The sequence below is a fragment of the Lithobates pipiens genome, unplaced genomic scaffold (genome assembly GCF_037356315.1).
Source record: "Lithobates pipiens isolate NorthernLeopardFrog02 unplaced genomic scaffold, aLitPip1_a1.2 Scaffold_28, whole genome shotgun sequence".
NCBI classification, from domain to species: Eukaryota; Metazoa; Chordata; class Amphibia; order Anura; family Ranidae; genus Lithobates; species Lithobates pipiens.
Genome location: NW_027507789.1, coordinates 108,620,906 through 108,644,123, shown reverse-complemented (window position 1 = coordinate 108,644,123; position 23,218 = coordinate 108,620,906). Strand labels below are relative to the sequence as shown.

At 41.6% G+C, this 23,218-nt stretch overlaps 1 protein-coding gene across 1 annotated transcript in view; it reads left to right on the top strand.

Annotated features, from left to right (window-relative positions):
• The first annotated feature begins 8,402 nt into the window (after positions 1-8,402).
• Positions 8,403-23,218, top strand: part of WNK4 (WNK lysine deficient protein kinase 4) — a 348,601-nt gene continuing 333,785 nt past the window's right edge. Inside the window, exon 1 of the mRNA XM_077459518.1 lies at positions 8,403-9,453. Coding sequence (XP_077315644.1) covers positions 8,827-9,453 — 627 coding nt within the window. The 5' untranslated portion in view covers positions 8,403-8,826. The remainder of the gene's footprint in view (positions 9,454-23,218) is intronic.

Genomic DNA, 23,218 nt, shown 5'->3' with positions numbered 1-23,218 from the left:
GTGTCTGGGCAAGTCCGTTCATTTCAAAAGTCCGGCGGACTTGCACACAGATGGCCGGATTGTTGAGTCAAAACCGCTTTCTAAGTCCGCCGAACTTATGGAAAGAAAAAGTCAGCCGCAGCCCACACACGGGCGGATTGTCCGGCGGATAGTCTGATCGTGTGTACGCGGCATGAGGGGGACATGCAAGGAAAATAAAAAACAGCATTTTTGCTTGTACATGAGTGGATGATAAAATTACCAGAGTTTCCCCTCATTTCAGATCTTCCCCTCAGATCTACAGTGACTGCACTTCCAAGTGTACTTGCAGTGCACTTGTAGTGCAAAGTGGATTTGCCTTTAGTAAATCAACCCCATAGTGTTCTATTCTGATTCTATTGTCAGTGTAGAATATCAATGTAAGGATAGTTCAGTCAGTGTGAGTGTAGTGACTGTTTAACACAGTATATTTTATTGCATTACTGCAAGTTTAATGCCATATAGTTCTGTGCGTTACTGCAAGTTTAACGCTGTAAATTTCATTGCGTTACTGCAAGTTTAACGCCTTATAGTTCTGTGCATTACTGCAAGTTTAACACCATATAGTTCTGTGCATTACTGCAAGTTTAACGCTATATATTTCATTGCGTTACTGCAAGTTTAATGCCACATATCATCTAAAAAGATCTCTAAAAACAAATTGTTATATACAGACCTAGCAGCGCTGGTTGCTTAATATAAACTCTGATATTTTTTGTATGTAACAATTTTCATATCAGGTGTTTATAAAATTAACAGTCAAGTTCATATAAAATATATATAGATATTTGTCCACAGATTATATATTGAACAACAAGTCTCTTTATGTTGCAAGATGTAGTGCGCCACAGCCCCTCTATCCAATTCACCCCCACACGTGCAGAAAGAACACACACAAGGGGATGTGTGACAGATAAGGCTTTTGGTACTGCTCTTACCAGAACCAGCCGGTCAATCAGGCATATCAAAAACTCCTGCGATATATTAATTCGCTACTCCGTCCACATCATATACAGATACATTCTCAATATTTGTAATAAAGTATATGCCATGCAGGTAGCTGAATCCTGTAGAAATATTCTGTACCCAGTTCTCTTCTGGTGCTGAACCTCCAGCACAGGTCGCTGGCTGACTTGCAGAGGCAGTGTAGAGGATCGCTCCAGTGTCTGTGCTTCTCTCCCGGTGCCACTCGACCTATAAGTTTAATGCCGTATAGTTCTAATAAGCACCCCCTACTCCCCCTATCATGTCTGGGAAGACAGCAAGGAGAGGCAGACCTTCCCATGGCACTGTAAACAGCGCATATGTGTTCAGAGGCAAAGGTAGACATGGTCGGTCCTCAGGCAGGGCATCATTTATTCTGTTTAGTGACATTGCCTGTGCTATCCAGCCCATGCTATTCTGTGCGTTACTACAAGTTTAACGCTGCATATAATTTTGTTACTTGCAAGTTTAACAGCATATAGTTCTGTGCATTACCGCAAGTTTAACGCCACATAGTTCTGTGCATTACTGCAAGTTTAATGCCATATAGTTATGTGCGTTACTGCAAGTTTAACGCTGTAAATCTCATTGCGTTATTGCAAGTTTAACGCCATATAGTTCTGTGCATTACTGCAAGTTTAATTCCGTATAGTTCTGTGCATTACTGCAAGTTTAACTCTGTATATTTCATTGCGTCGCTACAAGTTTAACAGTGTATATATCATTGCATTACTGCAAGTTTAACACAGTATATTTCATTGAGTTAATGCAAGTTTAATGCCATATAGTTCTGTGCATTACTGCAAGTTTAACGCCATATAGTTCTGTGCATTACTGCAAGTTTAACGCCATATATTTAATTGTGTTACTGCAAGTTTAACGCTATATAGTTCTGTGCATTACTGCAGGTTTAATGCCGTATATTTCATTGCATTACTGCAAGTTTAACACCGAATATTTCACTGCATTACTGCAAGTTTAATGCCATATAGTTCTGTGTGTTACTGCAAGTTTAGCGCTGTATATCTCATTGCGTTACTGCAGAGTGTGTCTGTGTCATGAATACTCAAATGAAAGTGCACCAAACACCACTTCCATTGATTACAGTGCATCCAAGTACACAATTACACATCTTTATTACTGTTTGTTAATAAGCACCCCCACTCCCCCCATAATGTCTGGGAGGGCAGCAAGGAGAGGCAGGTGTTCCCATGCACTGTAAGGGGGCCAGCAGTGTATGTGTCCACAGGAAAAGGTGGACATGGTCAGTCCTCAGGCAGGGCATAATTTCCTCTGTTTAGTGATGTTGCCCGTGTTATCCAGCCAAAGCATGCAGAGGAGGTGGTGGACTGGCTTACTAAACCATCCTCATCCTCGCCATCCTCTGTCACCCAAGCAGAGACTAGCGTGCAGTCCCCTGCAGCTGCCAGAGTGGCAAAACCTGCCTACTTGTCCACAGCTATTCCTGCCATAGCCCCAGAATCAGTCATGGAGGAGTCAGCAAAATGTTGTATGCCCCCCCCTGCAAACAGCCCCCCCACACAAAAAAATGAACTAATGTCATTGAACAAGAGATTACCACACTCATGTGGCACAGTACCCAGGAAACAGCTTATATTAATTTCGAACAACAAAACAAAAATTTGCCAATAAAATCTACAGGTTACATTTAGTACATTATATTGTAAGTAAAGTCAAAAAAGTTTTTTTCAAGTTTTGCACCCCCACAACTAACGCCCCAGGGCTTGTGGGGAAGAGGCCCTTGTGCCCATCTGCACGGGGACAAGGTGCTTTTCCAGGCACTGTGCAAAACAGATGACAGTCTGTCTCCCACTCCCTTCCTACCTCCTGTCCAGATTCCAGAGCCACCTCATGTGCCAAAAACAATGTCCCTTCACAGGCGCGCTCGAGTGTTCTGTGCTCTGCTCCTGTCTCCTGCTGTATGTGGCTGCCTGTGTTAGGACACTGCTGGATTAGCGGGCCCAGGAGGCTTAACAGTAAAACTTACATTCCTTGGAGTGGAGCAGGTGTCCCCAGCGGAGTGTCTCCTTACATCCCAGGTGTGCCCAGCAGAGTGCCTCCTTACATCTCAGGTGTCCCCAGCGGAGTGCCTCCTTACATTTTAGGTGTCCCTAGCGGAGTGCCTCCTTACACCTCAGGTGTCCCCAGTGGAGTGTTTCATTACACCTCAGGTGTCCCCAGTGGAGTGTTTCCTTACATCTCAGGTGTCACTGTCCCCAGCCAGCAGAGTGTTTCCTTACATTTCAGGTGCCCCCCCCATTAGAGCCCTTCTATATCCGAGCAGCGTGGTGTCTCTGCGGCCATTAATGACGGCCAAGGGGGAACAAAATAGCGGAGGAGTCGGCCGGCTACAATAGAAATTGAGCTGTGGCACCGCCCACCCCTTTCCACAACAGGTCACAGATGACAGACATTGTGGAGCTGTTCTCCCAACCCACTTCTCACAGCTGTCTGGGCCTTTTTTAGTACATGTGCAGCTATCATACTGTTGCTCATTACAAACTTTGTCTCAAGTGCATCAAGCGTGGCAAAAACACCAACCATTTAGGTACCACATGCTTGACAAAGCATTTAACCTACCACCACTCAGCGCCTTGGCAAGAACACCTAAAAGAAACACAAAAGGGGCATAAATCTGTCCCTCCTCCTTACTCACCTCATTCTGTCCCTGCTATACCTCATGATCTCTCAGCAGCCTTCACTGACAGGAATGATGGTATAGTGCAGGGTGTCCCAGGTCCTTGCAGCATATCTGACAGCAGCACACCACCAGCTGTAGACTATAGCCGATAAATTTCTTGCCCAATCTGCTGTAGCAGAAAAAAAATGTAGTCCCTGCCACCCACATCCCCAGCGTCTAAATGCAAGCTTGTCAAAGTAGCTGGCTCTACAACTTCTGCCTTTCTGCCTGGTGGATTCTGCCCCCTTCTGTGAATTTGCAGAATGTGCTGTACCGCAATGGCAGATTCCCAGTCGCTATTTCTTTTCACATAAGGCCATTCCATCACTCTACCATCACGTGGAAGGCAATGTTGTGGCATCGTTGGGCAAAACAGTCAGCCGCAAAGTCCCTGTTACTGCTAACATGTGGTCCAGCAAGCATGGGCATGAATGATATATTTAGTTCACAGCACACTGGGTAACTCTGCTTGCAACTCTGAAGGATGCAGGACAGGGCTCAGTGCTTCAGCTTGTTGTGCCCCCATGTCTCCATACAGCTGGTGATGATCCCAGATTCATAATTTCTCCCCCCTCCTCCTCCTTCTCCTCCTCCTCCTTCTCCTCCTCCTCCATGCCCTCCTCTGCTGAATTGTCCTATGAACCTCAAGTTCCCCCTAAGTGTTTAAACGGCTATTCACTGAGTCAGACTAAAAGATGCCATGTAGTGCTTCAGCTGGTGTGTCTAGGGGACAGGAACCACACCAGAGGAGAGATTCTTGCAGCTCTGCAGGGACAGATCCAGAGGTGGCTCACACCATGCCAGCTGGAGCCAGGAATGGTGGTGTGTGATAATTGCACAAACCTCCTGTCTGCCCTTAGACAGGGAAAGTTGACATGTCATACCTGGCACTTTTCCTCAATTTGGTGGTGCAGCGTTTCCTAAATAGGTACCCAAGGTGTAGATTTTTGGGATTTATAAATGCAATTATTGCTGCAGCAGCTTCTATACACAGTACAGATGTGGCACTTTACAGGTGGACTAGGGGGACCCCCCCTCAGACACTATATTGAAAGGGATTTTTCATTTTTATACTTTCTAAGCATCAATAAATCACTGCTCATTTAAAAATGATGTTTTTGTACAACTTTTTTTTCATTGATACATGTCCCCCAGGGTAGTACCCGGACCTCCACAACCATTGTAAGCCCAATTACTTGCAAAGAAGCCTTCAAAATGGGCACTTTTGATTTTTGACATTTGGGTCTCAGACTTCAATGGGGTTTGTTATTCGGTTCTGAACTTTCCCGATGTTCAAAAGTTCTGATGCAAACTGAACAAGGGGGTCGTTCGGCCCATCCTTAGTGTTCAGATATGTAAAAAAATAATAAAAATGGCTACAACGTTACTTTTTTTTTTTTTTTGTCTGTGTGAAAGAGGCCTTAATTATACTTGTAAAGCCTCGTACACACAATCGGATTTTCGGACAGGCTGCTGGCAGACAATTGTTGGCCAACTTTCCGTGGACAAATGTTGGATGGCAGATTTATAAATTTTCCGTGGACAAATGTCTGTTGTTGGATTTTCCGAGCATGTGTACACAAGTCTGTCGGACAAAAGTCCAAAGTACAAACGCGCATGCTCGGAAGCAAGGACGAGCTAGAAACGGTCGGTCTTGTAAACTAGCATTTGTAATGGAGAATTAACATTCGTGATGCGGCAAATTATGAAATCTAGAAATACAGCGCACAATTTTCTTCTTCGTTAATGTGATAATAATGAAGCTGCTTTGCTGGTGATACTGATGGAGTTCTGCCAAACTTATTTTCAAAGGCTTTTTTTTTTAAGTGATATCAAGAATAATATTATTATGCTTGACATTGTATTCCATCCCCAAGTGGCTGTATGATATCCTTATTGGTTCATGTGGATTAAAGGGCTAATGTTATATTTTTGCAACTATGTAAGTAATTAAAATATTACTACAACATAATTCTTCAAAAAGAAAAATTCCTTTTTTTATAAATAAGATACCTTTAATCTTTATAAGTCCATAAAGGCCTAAATGTCTATACTTTAGATAACTACAGAATTAATTAAAATTAAGAATTTCTCTGGAGGTTATTTTTTGTTTTACATTTATTTCTTAAAAACAATTTTAAATTGGTAAAGAGATATAAAAAAATATAGAGCTTATTGGCTTGTTGAGAAATATCTATTCATTTTTATGATCTTTTCTATTGTCCAGACTGGCCCCCCGTCTATGCTCCCTTTGCTGCATGCTTGGCTATCTAATCCGGTGCCTGTGCACTATTTTTTATAATACCTGGATGGTTTCTTTCTGCAGGAAATATAGTGGTGGAGTAAGGGTAAGCACACTCCTCTACTTAAAGCTCTGGTCATGCTTACATTCATATATTATAAAAATTATATTTTGTTTGAATCTGTATTTTGAATGTATCTTGTCACTAATTTACTTACCTTTATGTCATTTATTTGTTAGCTTGTATATCCCCTGAGGAAGCGGTAGCGAAACATGTCGGGATAAGTGATAACAAGCATCCTAACTGAACTACTATATATGGTCCTCATGTTATATGTAACATTCTTGTATATCTAATAAGGCTGGCTTTGTTTTACTGAATTGTTATAATAAATATATATTTTTATATTTTTCTAAAAAAGATTTCTCTACATCTCGTTAATTAAAATATTGCACTGTTAATGTCCCATCCTCCCTATATTTGGGTTCCTTTTCCCCAAATAAATTCTGATTATTATGCTTATTTTATTTTTTGGGGAAAGTTACCACAACACCATTATCCCGTAGTTTTTAAGATCAAAATACAACTATGTTGATGTCCCTTGTTAATTTTACTTTGTATTTTTTTAAATTTTAACTGCCTACTCCCAAACTGTCATTTGAAGTAAAACACATAGCCAAGTATTATTCTACACAATTTTTTTTATTGTGCATTAAAAAAAGAAAACAAATAACATTAGACATGCTATCTGCCAATAAAACTTAAGCAAAAAACTGCATTCTATGCATCCAAAAATATAGAAAATATACCAAATCAAATCATTATTCAACCAAAAAATAAAAGAAAAGCGTCATGCATGTGTTCTGCTTCTTAATATAGGGGGTCAACAATGCCAAGACTTGGTGAATGCAGGGGTCCATCACCTGGAGTTAATTCTGAAAATCTTCCTGATTATTCTCCTGGAGCTCCTGCAGCAAAGGTATATGACACAATTGGTCACAATTAATAAAGTAACCAATTTTTGGTCCAAGAAAACCTCCTCCTCTTGTTCCTGGACTGGACTTGGGTCAAAGCAATAACTCCAAGACCAAAAATAAATAACAAGTTATCTCCTCTGATTCTGCAACATGGCTGGTTGATGAATGGCCGTTCAGAAACTAACTGAAAAGCACAAAATGAAAAGCGCAAATCAACACTCACCAACCTTCTACTAACACGAAATTAGCAGAAAGAGCCCAAAGGTGTTAAAGATCTGAAAAACCATGTAGTACGTCACTACGTTTGTGTTTGTTGGCAAACATTTCCTTGCCGTTTGTATGCAAGACAAGTTCCTGGCCAATGCCCTTCGGACAAAAGTCAGAGGTTTTGTCTGCGGAAAATCCGATCGTGTGTACTAGGCTCAAAAGTTAAACTGATATATATACCCACATTGCAGGGATTAGCTGATCATGTATGTCTAGGGCATCGTGAAATGCAATTTACCTGATCCTCCACTCCTGCAGTCTCATCTGTGTTGCTAGACCAGTCCCTGCACTTTGGCGGTCTAAGGTCCTCCTTTTATGCCCCCGGGGGATTTTTCCTGTTTACCATTATCACTGAAAGTCCCAAGTTTTGGACTGTCACCAGAAGAGACATAAAGGGCAATCTTACAGTGAGGACAATAGCTCATGTAACCCTGATGACAACAAGGGGTACTTGCACTTTGAAGGGATTGCCTTTCCCTTCCTGTTTTAGCTATGGGACAGGAAGTGTAGGGGGAATCTCAACTATGAGTCATGCTGACAGGGATATAAGCCTCACGTACTCTATCCAAAATGAAAAAAAGCATTTTGCATTTAGTTCACTGCAAGTGAGGACTTTTTAGCTTTCTGGAGTTCAGCTTTAAATCAGATAATCCCAAAAGAAAAAGTAATTTCGTTTTTTTGCCCATTTAGGTTCTCCTGACATTCTACTAGCCAAAGCTTGCCAGGGACAGGATTGCAAGGGTGACGTCAACCTAAGGGGGCTTGGGATGACCATAAATAAGACAACACAGCTTCTAAACCTTCCTTCTTCTATTTAAAACTTCAATTAATTAAAATGTTTAAAAAAAATACTTGAAATACACCTAAGATACATTTAATTCTTTTAAAGTAAGCCGCCAGGTGTTATTCTCATAGCTGTCACCGAGTAGATTTCTTGAAATGTCCCCGCAGCAGGCTTCAGATGTGGGATCAAGTGTCCCTGCAGGGGACTTCTGTACATGAGATGGTTGCAAGTAGAGAAAGAAGCCTTCCTGAACAGTCTGGGTTCCATAGGTACTGCTGAAGACATGTGCAGGGAGGGGGTGACCTTGTTAGGTGGAGTGTATATGAGAAAGAAATAGTATTTAGGTGTATCTGTTGCTGGAAAGAAGAAGGGAGGTGCTGGGCTGGGGGGAGGAGGTGTTCACCAGCTGAGACAGAAGGCTGGCTTTTTCTGCTGCAGTCACATGAATGTAAGATCAGATTGCCTCTCATACCGGCTCAAGCTGTCAGTGACTTTAGAGGCAGGAGGAGTTGAGAGAGCTTTGCTGCTCTGCTCTCCTGCTGCTTGTACTTCACAAGTAACATTTACAGGAGCTCACACACAACTGCTGATCTGTCTTCTGGATTGCTTGCAAAACTGAACATCAGCAGCTACAATTCCTTCTCTTTGCTTGCTCTTCTGCACTTACAACTGGATATACCTAACCTGCTTTCTTGGAATCATCGTGACTTGGGTCAATACCATGTGCTAATCTGATCCTGATCTGATCCACAGGTTGATCACAATTGACAACACCATTGACAAGTCAACCATGGCAGTTCAGTGGGGCAATTTATAAAGCATAGAGTCTCCTTGCTGGTGTGTACTGGGGCAATGTTCACTTTGGAAGTACCTTCCAACCAAGCCATGTCTCAGACAGAAGTGGATTTAGGTTGTGGCATTTCCTTTGATTCAGAAGACCCAGAGGAGCTGTCCTCCCTTGCAGCCTTAAGGAGAAGAAGACTCTCAGGCAAGGAAGGAGCTAGAAGGAACTCTTACCAGTTCAACAGAAGAAGCTCTGCTCAGCTTGAACTTTTGGGGTATGACCCACCAGGGACTTCTTTCTCCTCATGGTCCCCAGAGGAGCCCTCATCTCTAGAAGAAAATGTAGATCCCATCATTCAGAACTCCTCTATCTCTACAAGCCTTCCACCACTCATTACCCAACAAGATGTCCTACCATCTCCGGCCGCCCTGGCCAGTATTGTGGACATCAGTTCTGAGTCAGAAGATGAAGCCAACAGCCACAAAAGTCCTTCAGTTCCCATACAGAAACCCTTAGTGATAGAAAGCAAGAGGGAGCAAGAAGAGAATGAAGAAAATGAGACCAAAGCTGTAGCCACTTCGCCAGATGGGAGATACTTGAAATTTAACATCGAGATCGGAAGAGGGTCTTTTAAAACAGTTTACAAAGGTCTGGATACTGAAACAACAGTGGAAGTAGCATGGTGTGAACTTCAAGTAAGTCAAATACATTTGTATCTTTAGAAAAAACCTTTTACTTGTGGAATCTATTGGCATACAAGTTAGAATTGCTCTACCAGCTTTTGTAAGATATAAATTTGGAAGAGCAAGAATTCTTATTGGTTGATTTGTATGTGCAACAGTTCAAACATTTTTGTGTCTAAGCGAGCACATAAAAATAGACGCTCGGATGTGCGCTTACCAATGTACAGCTGCAGACTCATTGATTTGTACAGACGACTGTATGCAAACACCTGTTGCTTCCGGATGCAGCAATACACTCTTTTTTGTGAGCATGCGCCCTTGTGAACAAGCTAGTCTATGCATAGTCATAACTTTTTTCAGTCTTAGATAGAGTTTAAAATCCCTGTCATTTTATTGTTTCTTCTCCTAAGCTCATCACACATGTTACAATCGGATTGTACAATGTTTTTTAGATCTACCAACAAGGGCCCGCCTGATTGTACACAAATTAATTGGATAGCTTAGGTATGTCCTCATATTACATTGTTTTGGTAGATCTAAAGTTGACTCTACAGATACAGATTGTAACATGCATGCTGATCCTTAGACAGTTGTCCCCATTGGAAGATTTTTCCATGCCTCTTGTTATGGGGAGAACATTTTGGATTTTCCCTCACTTTTCTACTAGATCACAATGATTACCAGTACACAAGAAGGGTTATATCTCCCTAATTTTAGATTGTAAGCTCTAACGAGCAGGGCCCTATGATTCCTAGTGTATTAAAATTGCATTGTAATTGTACTGTCTGCCCTCATGTTGTAAAGCGCTCAGTAAACTGTTGGCACTATATAAATCCTGTATAGTATTGTAGGGGGAGCAAAACCTCCAACAGAAGTCCAGACAAAAATTTTGAGTTAAAAAAGCAGAAAAAAAAAGTTACCTCTGCTGAAGTGTATGCTATGTTCAGGATCGCTGTTCTTTTCTTAAAAAGGTATACTTTTATTCACGCCTGTTAGTGCAACTATTTGTAGAGTATAGTGCTATACTTTCAGCCTGCTGTGGCTCATACATAGAAGGGCTAGTGTTGTTATCCGATCGTCCCCCCCACCTTGTCCATTCACAGAACGCCTTGTATTAAAGTAGTATCATAGTAGAACTAATAGGTAAAACCTTTTTTGCAGGGTCACCAGAACTAGTGTCCCCATTGGAAGATATCCCCTCTATTCCTGTCCTGGTGACAACCCAACAGTTGAGATTTTCCTTTACTTTCACTCGGTATGACCAGTAAACAGGATAATAGACATAGACAGCAAAAAAACAACTTAACAGGTGTTCTAATCCCTCTCCACTCTATCCAAACATAGAAAACATACTTTAAGATCTAGCATACTGTATATTCTGTATAAGTAGAGTAAATCCCATCCGGTGTTTGAGTTGTAAACTTGTCGTGTTCCCATCTATTGTTATGAAAACATTACACACTGAAGGTGTGACAGTGTGTGAGGGCTTCCTAGTCGGCCAGCCACATGGTAGAGAAAGGCATTCTCTTACATCGGCATTCCAATAGCCAGCAATATATGGGAAAAATTATATTTACCAAAATTCCTATTGATGATTATTGTAAGTATATTTGCTGAAAACAAACTGTTGCCAGCAGTATCTTAGTATTATATCTGAGCAATTGACTATGTCATTGAAAATATAGTGAGGACATATGGAGGGTTCCATTGATGACTTAGACGCCTTGCCGTGATGCTTATCCAGTGGCTTCTGTAGTTCAGAACCAGCATGCAGATCAGGAATTCTGACTTTAGTTTGATTTTCTTGACCTGTATGTTTGTTCCAGATCAGTGAAAAGAAAACTAAACCCAAGAACAAAAATGCAATATGTTGCAGTTTTCAATCTTTAGATGTGCTGGCTTCATTAGTTTTTTTCTTAAGCCAAGAACATTTTCTGCAGATAACTGTTGATTTTGCCAGAAATGCAGCATTCTTGTCCCTTCCTGTGAGCTGTACAGAAGGATATCTTCCTTCCTAGCTATCTTTAGTAAACTACCAGCTGCCCTGCCCCTCATGTAATGGAGATGAAGAGATAAGGATGTGTTTGTAGTCAATATCAGGACAACAGCCTAGGGTGGCAACCATTGTTCTCTCCATAGACATGGTTCCCACCATAGACACTCCATCCACAGTGTGTTATGTGCAGGGTTACCGGAAGCTTGCTTTCCCACTGGGGTGGGCTTTGATGGTAAAACGCTGCTAGGTTTAGTGACGGTTTACCGTTGTTTTAGCGTCGCTATTCAGCCACTAGCGGGATATTTTAACCCCCGCTAGTGGCCGAATAAAGCGTTAAATGGGCCAATGTATAGCCGCTGCCAAAGCGTTTTGCAGTCGCTTCGGCAGCGGTGCCCATTCATTTCAATGGGAAGGAGCGATGGAGGAGCGGTGTATACATCACTCCTCCACCCTGCCCGAAAGATGCTGCTTGGACTTTTTCTAATGTCCTACAAGCGCACTGCCCCAGTGTGAAAGCAGTCGGGCTTTCACACTGGGGATGCAGGGGAGGCATTTTTCAGGCGCTTTACAGGTGCTATTTCTATCCTAAAAGTGCCAGAAAAACGCATCCATGTTAAAGGTGTCGAAGAAAATAAAGCAAAATAATCTTGAAAAAGAAAACAAATGCAACCACCACACCAATGGCTTGTAATCTGCAAAATATTACATGATTGGTTTCTGAGATATTTAGAGTGCATGCAGCTGGAGATGTGTGCTTTGCCAGACCTTCAGAGCCCACGCAGTAAACGCTTACGCACGAATGCGCGGGACTAACATCATTGCTCACCTGGCTACTCAAGTGGCCGGAGACTACAAACCCAGAAGGAAGACTAGGTGGAGATGGAAGACCTCTCAGCAGTGACAGTGCAATGCTGGAAGGCTTTATTTTAAGATAAGTCTCTCATAATGTGCTAGTATATGATTCATGTATACCCGGGAAGAGATTTTGCACATTTGCGTGGTCTGGGATTCTTTGAAACTGTGGGTGCAACTGTGGGTGCTTGATCTTTATTCAAGATTTCATATTAGCTCTTAGATGGAGCCTTTAACATTGTTTATGGGAGTGGACTTACATCACTATAATTTTATATTAGATAAAAGAACCCCATGCTATTATTAGTGCAAAAAGAAAAAAAAAATATTTCAGAGCAGCTACCACAAAAAGTGCAATCATCAGACTAATAAAAAGCATATACCTAGAATGAGCTGCACTGCAATCGAAGCCTGCGCTGTCCCAACTGGAGGGTGCATCCATTTCTGCCCTCTTCCTTCAGGGGGCCGTAGACTCCAGCTCTGTGACTGGCCGGAGCCAGGAGACATCACTCCCGCGCATGCGCATGGGAGCTGTCAATCACAGCACAAACGAGTGAAGAAACCGCACGGAGGTGCCGTCGCACATATAGGAGATATTTCTACTACCTATAGATAAGCCTTATTCTAGGCTTACCTATAGGTAAAAGTGACGCAGGAGGGTTTACAACCACTTTAAAATGGTTGAGAAAAGCTGATCTTTAACATACCAGTAAAGAGTATGGCAAAAAGACTTACTAAGCCAGCTTGTTTACTCTGAAATGAATACTACATTTTAATTCATCAACCACAAAGTTTAGCTGTTTACCCTTAATAGCCATAACACACAAAACCACATCTTAAAATATAAAAATGTACGGCACATACACAACAACACACACATAAATTCAAAGCAGAAAGTATAAAAATATACAGTACATAAACAAACTCACAAACAGTGTGGTGGAGGGAATAGAGTATTACTTTCATTTCAATGCCAACTTCACTTGAATGGGTTCTAACCTACTGTTAGAGGGTGGCTAAATTCACTTTCTATGGTCCCACTGTATGCAGCAACGTCATCTCCCACTCTTATGCCCCATACACACGATCGGAAATTCTGCCAGCAAAAGTCCGATGAGAGATTTTGGTCAGAAATTCCGACCGTGTGTATGCTCCATCAGACTTTTGCTGGTGATATTTCCACCAGCAAAAGATTGAGAGCAGGTTCTCTATTTTTCCCACGGAAAAAGTTCTGATCGTCTGTAGTGATTCCGATGCGCAAAATTCTTACACATGCTCGGAAACAATTCGATGCATGCTTGGAAGCATTGAACTTCATTTTCTAGGCTTGTCGTAGTGTTGTACATTACTGCATTCTTGACCGTCAAAAGTTCAGAGAAATTTTGTGTGATCGTGTGTTTGCAAGCCAAGCTTATGCGGAATTCCGTCGGAAAAAACATTCAAGATTTTTCCGACGGAAATTCTGCTCGTGTGTAGGGGGCATTACTCACTTCTGAGATGGTCTAGGAGCTATGGACTATGGGGTTTGTAGCTTGCACAGAGCAGTGCACATAACCACAATTAACGTGCACTGCTTTTTCTAAACAAACAGAAGTGAGGGGGAAGAGGAGAGGTTCTGGAGCTCACTGAGGACATCATGAGGAGGCAGAGAACACAGTGGGAAAACAATTTTGTGAAGATTAAGTACATAGTTACAGAGTTAGCCAGGGGGAAAAAGACACTTGTCCATCTAGTTTAACCAAAAAAAGGGATAAAAAAACAAAAATAAAGTAGTTGAAGTGCAAAAAACTACCTGGTGAACCTGCCATTAATGTAACTAAGGTTCCTTTGCCCTCTGCGGTATTATCCCAAGTCTTGCCTAGTTTGACTTTTTGAACTGCATAACACCTCCCTCTAGCTTGCAGTCCTAGGTTAAAAAAAAGTGCCTGGAAAGAAATGGATGCAGCCACCTTATCTACATTGTAATATATATTGTTTGTTGCTGGATTTAGATACACTTTAAGTTTAACTTTTTTTGTGTGAACATAATAACCTGCTTCCACCAGCCGTATACATACATGTAGAAGCCGGGTGGGTGAGCTTTAGCTCCGAGCCGCCACATATATGCATTCATGGGCACTGGCTCATTGTGCCAGCACAATAGCTAAGCTATCATGGGCATCTCCCAATATTTGTGATCAGGAGCTTCCAATCATGTGACCGCTGTGACCACCAATCACAGTAGTTACAAGTTAGGAAAGCCTGCCTCCACCACCAGCTTCTGGCATTTAGATCCTATTAAAGGGCTGGGGGTGGCAGCAGCAAGGGGTTAAGATGAAATAAGACGCAGTGGGGTTGTTTTACTAAAACTAGAGAGTGCAAAATCTGGTGCAGTTTTTCATAGAAACCAATCAGCTTTCAGGTTTTATTGTCAAAGCTTAACTGAACAAGCTGACTTTAGAATCTGATTGGCTACCATGCACAGCTGCACCAGATTCTGATTGCTCCAGTTTTAGTAAATCTCTCAGTTTGTCACTTTTTTAGGCTAGTTAACACCAGCAGCCGCATTGAACGCATGGATGGTGTGCGCTCGGAGGAATCAGTGCCAACGCACAAAAATACAGATGCATCACTGATTACTTTTTTTAGTACTGTATTGAAATGTCTCAAGTGACATGAAGTTTTTTTTTTTACCACAATGCAGTAAACATGACAAATAACTAGACATGTGCATTTCTTTTCGTCTGAATGCATTTTCGTCCAAATTTCGGGTATTTTCGTTATCGTTTTAACAAACGATAATGAATGTGCAGAATCCGAAAACCAAAAGATCCGACATAAACAAATGCTTTATTTTCGTTTTCGAAACAGTTCAATATAGAAAGGAGATTTGACATGACGCTGACAATAGCAATCTGTGTCCATCGAAACCTGTGGTCAAATGTGCCTAACCTTAGCTCTATTAGTCCAAGATTATTCTACATAGAGAGAAAAGATTCAACATAGAGAGAAAAGATTCGACATAAAGAGAAAAGATTCGACATTATAGAGACAACATCAAAAAAAGGTCGAATGTGCCTAACCTAACTCTATTAGTCCAAGATTATTCGACATAGAGAGAAAAGATTTGACATGAAAATTCGACAAAGCAGTCACTGCGAGTCAAATGCTCCGCCCATAAGCTATAGAAGAATTCTAATGTTGGTTGACTGATTAATAAATATAATTATTACTAGTGTCATACAACACTAGAATTCTACTATAGCTTGTAGGTGGAACATTCAACCGGAAATGTACGATTGCAGCGACGTACAGTTTAGCTGCTCCCTGGAATCTTCCGCCTACAAGATATCCTATTATCTTATTAGAACATTCGACAGACACCATAAGCCTTCAATGACAGATTCGGCCTCAATTATTTCGGATTTTCGAACGAATGCATTTTTTAACAAAACGGAATAAATAAAAACGAATTTCGGGAGTAACTAAATAAATTAATTTTTTGGACGAAAACGAAATTCCGAAATGAAATATTTCAGTGTCCACATGTCTACAAATGACTACAGAACTTTACCCCACTCCACGCTGTCCCTAAAATAACACTAACTCTACATATAGCAATGGACAGATACATTAAAGAAATGACCCCCCAATAAGCTGTTGTATATGGATACCAAAAAACCTAGAAAGAGAAGTCAGAAAACAAACCTGTACCACTTGATGCAGCGCCCTGTGTATTCCCCCATGAATGAAAGGAAACTTTAACAAAGAAAAACAAAAACAAAATCCCATCTCACTCTGTGCAGGAAAAGAAATGCAGTGAACCCAACTGGGGGTGGGATATATACGTGCCTGGGCCGAGGAAGTGTTCCAGGAGGTGTCTATAGATATCACATCAGGCAAAAAAGGAAGTAAATAAGAGAGGTTCAATTTTGGGTGGAGGTGTTCACTTTGACCAGGTGAAGTGATTTTCCCACGTGGAGGAGAGAAGTGGACACTCTATACCAGTGATGGCGAACCTTGGCACTCCAGATGTTTTAGAACTACATTTCCCATGATGCTCAACTACACTGCAGAGTGCAGGAGCATCATGGGAAATGTAGTTCCAAAACATCAGGGGTGCCAAGGTTTGCCATCACTGCTCTATACTGTGTATACGTGGATATGTTGTGGGTGGTCACTGGCGTGGAAGAAGTTACAGTGTTTCTTTTTCTGCACAGATTGAGATGAGATTTTGTTTTGTCATGCTTTGTTACTCTGTTTCCTTTTATTCATGGGGGGAATACACAGAGCGCTGCATCAATAGGTACAAGTTATTGTCATTCTTCTTTTTTTTAAATGTCACATTTCCTTGTCTTTGTGTTAGGACTAGGCTAAGCAATGCTGCCCAGCACAGCCCAGCCTACAGTAAATGGTGTGAATGGGCCCTCAGATATGGTCCAGACCTGGGCAACATACACAATTGTGGCAGCCCTTGCCGTCCCTCGGAAAAGTGATCTGTGATGGTGATATATCACTTTCTCACCACTTGTTCTATCCCTGAAAAGCAGGCAAAACCATTCCACAGCCATGTGGCTTACATAGGGTTGCAGTGAGTACAATTTAAATGGATCATGTTTGTTAGCGGTACTGCTTGACAAATACGTTGGATCGCCTCCCATATAAGCAGTCGGGAATGTGTATAATCAAACCATCCTATAGCACTCCCGTTGTCTGGTAAGGGTGGTGCTGGCAGACTTGAGAAAGGGGGACACGCTGCCGAAATGCGTCGTCGTTATGGCAACCTGGGAAGCTTGACCGAGGAGTGGCCCACCTGTTTGCACACACCGACAAGTGTTTCATCTGGGTTTTTGATGCCTCGCAAACGCCTGTCAATTCTGTGCATTGCAGTGGACAGTGTTGTTCACTGGTTTGTTTTGCTTCCCGCACCATCATATCACAATTTATTGGAAATGTAATGTTTGGCTGGCTTTACCGCTCTCCAACTACCTCCATTCATGTCAATGTAAACGCATTGCAATTGTGCCAAAACACCTCACGATTGCCCCTATGAAGTTTACAGGCATATTTCAGATGCTTTTAGAAAGCGTTACCAGTTGAGATGATAGTTCAAGAATCCATAAAATAGAAAACCAACACAGAGGAGGTGTCTGGAATGTGTTATTTAATGCAACACAAATGCATCAATAACGCAGGTTGATGGGCTTCCATAGGATCTAAAATTTCAAAGCATGTCAAAACAAGCCCTAAGGGCTCTTTTAAACATGAGGTTGGAAGACAGTAAAACTCTGTATTCCACTTTTACTGCCCTCCAACTGCTACCCCCTAGCAGCCAGGGAAGTACACATGCCATGACTGCAATGCTTTGCTTCAAAGCCTACAGCAAGAATTATATTTCCTGTCACTTTCAGCAGCACCTGCCAAGCGCAGGACCCGTTCAAGTGATTGGGGCCATTCTGCAAGCTCCCCGCAGCCTTGTGCAATGCCCGCAGTTTTGGCATGCTAGTGCAATGATCAAGGGGTTAAATCAGGCAACACCTCCTCCCCGCCTGTCAAATGCACACTAATGAGCGATCGACATTCACTGTGATCCACTGCTAAGGCAGAAGCTTAGTGTTGTCAGCCTACAGCAGGAAGTGCTGTTACCGGCAGGATCTTCAGGTAAGAAACTTTGTAACTGATTCACAAAAAACTGATTGAATAGGTAAACTGTATACAGTGAGGTATGATGCCAAAGATACTGAAAATTAGGTCTAGAAGCTTACATAAACTTTAACTTTACGTTTTCCTCCTATCATGGTACAGTGGGCTCAAGCAGTATTTACTTAAAAATCTCCATAGGCCACATGTAAAAAATTCTACAGGTTGCATGTTTTGAGTTACAGAAGAATTCTAGGACTAGAATTATTGCTCTCGCTCTTCCGATTGCGGCGATACCTCACATGTGTGGTTTGAACACCGTTTTCATATGCATGCGCTGCTCAGGTATGCGTTCGCTTCTGCAGGCGAACTTGTCAGGACAGGTGTGTTTAAGGAAAAAAAAATCTTATTTATTTTACCTTTTATTTTTTACTTTTACACTGTTCTTTAAAAAAAAAAATTGTGTCACTTTTATTCCTATTACAAGGAATGTAAACATCCCTTGTAATAGAAAAAAAGCATGACAGGACCTCTTAAATATGAGATCTGGGGTCAAAAAGACCTCAGATCTCATATTTACACTAAAATGCAATAAAAAAAGTTGTCATTTAAAGAAAATACAAAAAAAAAGTATATTTTTCACTTTGCTTCCGCCCTGCAATTATATGGAGACAGGTGGGCCCACATTTCCCTCACTCATCTCCATGTCAGGCTAGGAAAAGGATCCAATCCCCTCCACAGTGCGGTGGGATGGGGTCCCTCTCCCGCCGCTGATAAAAGTGATCTTGCGGTGAATCTGCTGCAGAAACCACTTTTATCTTGAATCGGACCGCCCGCTGAAGAAGAGGATAACGGGGTTATGACAGTTAGCTGCTGCCATAACAATGATATTCCTCTTCAAAGTACTGACGTATAACGATGGTGGGCAGTCCAGAAGTGGTTAACAATTATGACTCAGTGGGATGCCCTGCTGACAGGAGAATATAAACAAAAGAATTGCATGGGGATCAACCAGACCAGGTCCTTTGGGTCTGGTATAGATTTTAATGGGAAACCCACACCAACATTTTTTTCAAAAATGGCGTGCCCCCCCCAAATCCATACCAAACCTTTATCCATGCATGCAGCCCGGCAGGCCAGGAAAGGGGGGGGGGCGAGCAAGCTCCCCCCTCCTGAACCATACCAGGCCACATGCCACAAGCAGCTTGTTCCCATGTTGTTGGGTACAAGGGCCTCTTCCCCACAATCCTGGGTGATGGTTGTGGGGGTTTGCAGGCAGGGGGCTTATCGAAATCTGGAAGCCCACTTTAGCAAGGGGATCCTCAGATCCCTCCCTCCCATAGTACTCCTACTCACTCACCAAAAAAAAGTGCAAAGTAAATAAAAACACACAACCAGTTTTTGACAAGTCCTTTATGCAAACCACCCCAAAAAATAAATGTTCTTTGAAGTAGATCCAACATCAATTATGATAAATGCTGGCCGCTGACCCAAAAGTAAAAAGAAAAAAAACCTGACCTGCACTGATGCTTTGCTCCTACCAAATGACAGCTCTGCCACCTCCCAACACTAAATAAACAAAGGGGCAAGGTCCCCGATGATGTCACCTGGTGACCCTGCCCCCTTATGACATCACTAAACCTGCATGCCCTGTTTAATTTTGGCGTGGGGTTCCCCGCGCTGTTTTTTTATTTTTAATGACAGCAATTCTCTGGTTTACATTCTGCTGTCAGTGGAGAAACTGCTGACAGCAGATGAGTCATGGTTGTGAAGGACACGGCAGCCGCCCCCTCCTTAACAACCATGTTATTCACCAGTTGTTAAGGACAAGGGAGTGCTAGCTCCTTAACAAGCAGCGCTAATTGAATATACAGTATTCCTTGAATAATGCGTGGCTAGACCACGACTTATTCAACAAATTTATTTATTATTTAGTTAATGAATTGACTTTAGAGTCAGCTTATACGGTATTCACCATGCATATTTTAATGAAGTGCAGTGAATATTATATAACGTGACAGTGAATTGATCATTTAAATATCAGATGAGATAATTGGAAAAAATGTTTCATGTGATTATCACATGCGATAGTCTTTAGTGAATTGAGCCCAGTATTCCTAGTAATAGTCTGCACAAGTGTAGTTATTTGGAGATACTCATCTGTACATTGTTACTTTTTACATATATTGTGTGTGCATGCACTTGTGATATGATTTGTCAGTGCACAATCTTGTTGATCTAATGGTTTTCAACCTGCAAAGTAAATGGGGCCTCAAATGGCCCTTAATGTTTGCAAAGGGTGACATATAATGTTTAATACACAAATGCTACAGAAAACTGTCACAGGCTGAAGACTTACTAGAGGAAATGGTCAGAGATTGTTCTACTGGAGTAGTTGGAGACTGAAGTCATGCTTTGGGAGACCGTCAGAGACTAAGGACGTGTTACATGAAACTAGGCTAGGCTTTTTTACAGTTAAGGGGCCTCATACAAATCAGTGCTCCCTCTATTGACTGCTGGGGCCCCAAAGGCCACCCTTCAAACACCAAAGGACCACATGTGGCCCTTGGGCCACTGGTTGGGCACCTGGGTGCTAATCCATAGTGTTATCTAGTGAACTATTCTAGGAACACAGGATTAAGTATTTGTTCAAAGAATAAGGTGACTCAGCCCCAGTTGTTTTTTTCACTAGCACATACAGTACCCAAGCACAAGTTGTCACTTGTAGCTGTTCTATCTGCTGATCATTAGACTACATCCCCCGACTGAACCTCATATTCCTCTTCTATATGCTTCAACCACCTCTTTACTATATCATTAGACTCACAGTGCCTGGAAAAAATATTCTTATCCCTTGACATTTTCCACATTTTGTTATGTCACAATCAAAAAGTGTAAATGTATTTTATTGGGATTTTATGTGATGGACTAACACAAAGTGGCACATAATTGTGAAGTGGAAGAAAAATGATAAATGGTTTTCATATTTTTTTACAAATAAATATTTGAAGAGTGTGGCGTGCATTTGTATTCAGCCCCCTTTACTGTGATACCCCTAACTAAAATCTAGTGGAACCAATTGCCTTTAGAAGTCACCTAATTAGTAACTAGAGTCCACCTGAGTGTAATTTAATCTCAGTATAAATACGGCTGTTCCGTGAAGCCATCAAAGGTTTATTAGAAAACCCTGGCCAACAAACAGCATCATGTAGGCCAAGGAACACGCCAAACAGGTCAGGGATAAAGTTGAGGAGAAGTTTAAAGCAGGGTTAGGTTATAAAAAATATCCCAAGCTTTGAACATCTCACGGAGCACTGTTTAATCCATCATTTGAAAATGGAAAGAGTATGGTACAACTGAAAACCTACCAAGACATGGCCGTCCACCTAAACTGACAGACTGGGCAAGGAGAGCATTAATCAGAGAAGCAGCCAAGAGGTCCATGGTAACTCTGGAGGAACTGCAGAGATCCACAGCTCAGGTGGGAGAATCTGTCCACAGGACAACTATTAGTCGTGCACTCCACAAATCTGACCTTTATTGAATAGTGGCAAGAAGAAAGCCATTGTTGAAAGAGCCATAAGAAGTCCCATTTGCAGTTTGCAAGAAGCCATGTGAGGCAGACAGCAAACATGTGGAAGCAGGTGCTTTGGTCAGATGAGACCAAAATTGAACTTTTTGGCCTAAATGCAAAACATTATGTATGGCGGAAAACTAACACTGCACATAACCCTTAACACATCATCCCCAATGTGAAAAATGGTGGTGGCAGCATCATATTGTGGGGATGCTTTTCTTCAGCGGGGACAGGGATGCTAGTCAGAGTTGATGGGGAGATGGATGGAGCCAAATACAGGGCAATCTTAGAAGAAAACCTGTTATGCCTCATCAACACAACTTCCGGCAGACTAGGTCCGACAGAAGTATTCCATGTGGGCTAATCCGATCGTTTTTTTTCTTTTTTTTTTTTTTGTTAAAAAAAAATCAGATGGACCTAGAAATAGAACATGTTTCAAATCTGCCGACGGACTCAATTCCTATCGGGAAAACCATTCGTCAAGTCCGTTCGTTCGGAAAATTAGTCGGAACTCCGCCGAAAGTCCGTCGGGAAGACCGCCGGATCTAGTCTGCCGGAAAGTCCGGTAGTGTGTACGCAGTCCTCAAAAAACTTGAGACTGGGGCGGAGGTTCCCCTTCCAGCAGGACAACGACCCTAAACATACAGCCAGAGCTACAATGGAATGGTTTAGATCAAAGCATTTCCATGTGTTAGAATGACCCAGTCAAAGTCCAGACCTGAATCCAATTTAGAATCTGTGGCAAGACTTGAAAATTCCTGTTCACAGACGTTCTCCATCCAATCTGACAGAGCTAGAGCTATTTTGCCAAGAAGAATGGGAAAAATTGTCACTCTCTAGGTCACTCTCTACATCTCTCTCTCTCTGCAAAGCTTGTAGAGACATCCCCAAAAAGACTTTCAGCTGTAATTGCAGCAAAACGGTGGCTCTACAAAGCATACACTCAGGGGTGCTGAATACAAATGCACGCCACACTTTTCAGATATTTATTTGTAAAACATTTGAAAACCATTTATCATTTTCCTTCCACTACACAAGTATCTGCCACTTTGTGTTGGTCTATGACATTTTATAACATGACATGTGGCAAAATTTGGAAAATTTCAAGGGGTATGAATACTTTTTCAAGGCACTGTATAAATGCTCTGCTTGTATGTCTTACTGAAAGGTTCCTGTTCCATAGTACTTAAGTCAAGGGTGTTATTCATTTCTTATATGCAAAAAAAAACAAAAACAAACCTACAAGGCCAAGAACATGTGCCTTCTACACACCTGGAATCTACAAGAAAACAAAGGGCCTGATTTATGGAAGTGTTCAGAGTAAAATGATCTCATGCTGTCCCCAGCAGCTTTCAAGTAGGTTGCTTTATATACCTAAACAACAAATACATAATACAGCGCAAACAAAAAAAAAACCCCCATAAAAAAACATGTGTCACAAATGTGATATAATGTATAAAAAAAAAAAAAAAGTACAACGAATATGTGACAAGATATAAAAATCCAAAATTTAACATGTGGCTGAAGTCCATGGGTAAATTACCAGAAAATTACCACCACCTATTTTAATATACAAATATAAAAGTCCAATGGTGAATAAAATGAAAACTTGCAACACCAAGTGAATCTTCAAATTCCTGATTATCTCCACAATTCCTGCCCTTCGCTGCACTTAAGCCTAGTACATACAATGAGAATATCAGATGAATGATTTTCTGTTTTTTTTTTTGCAT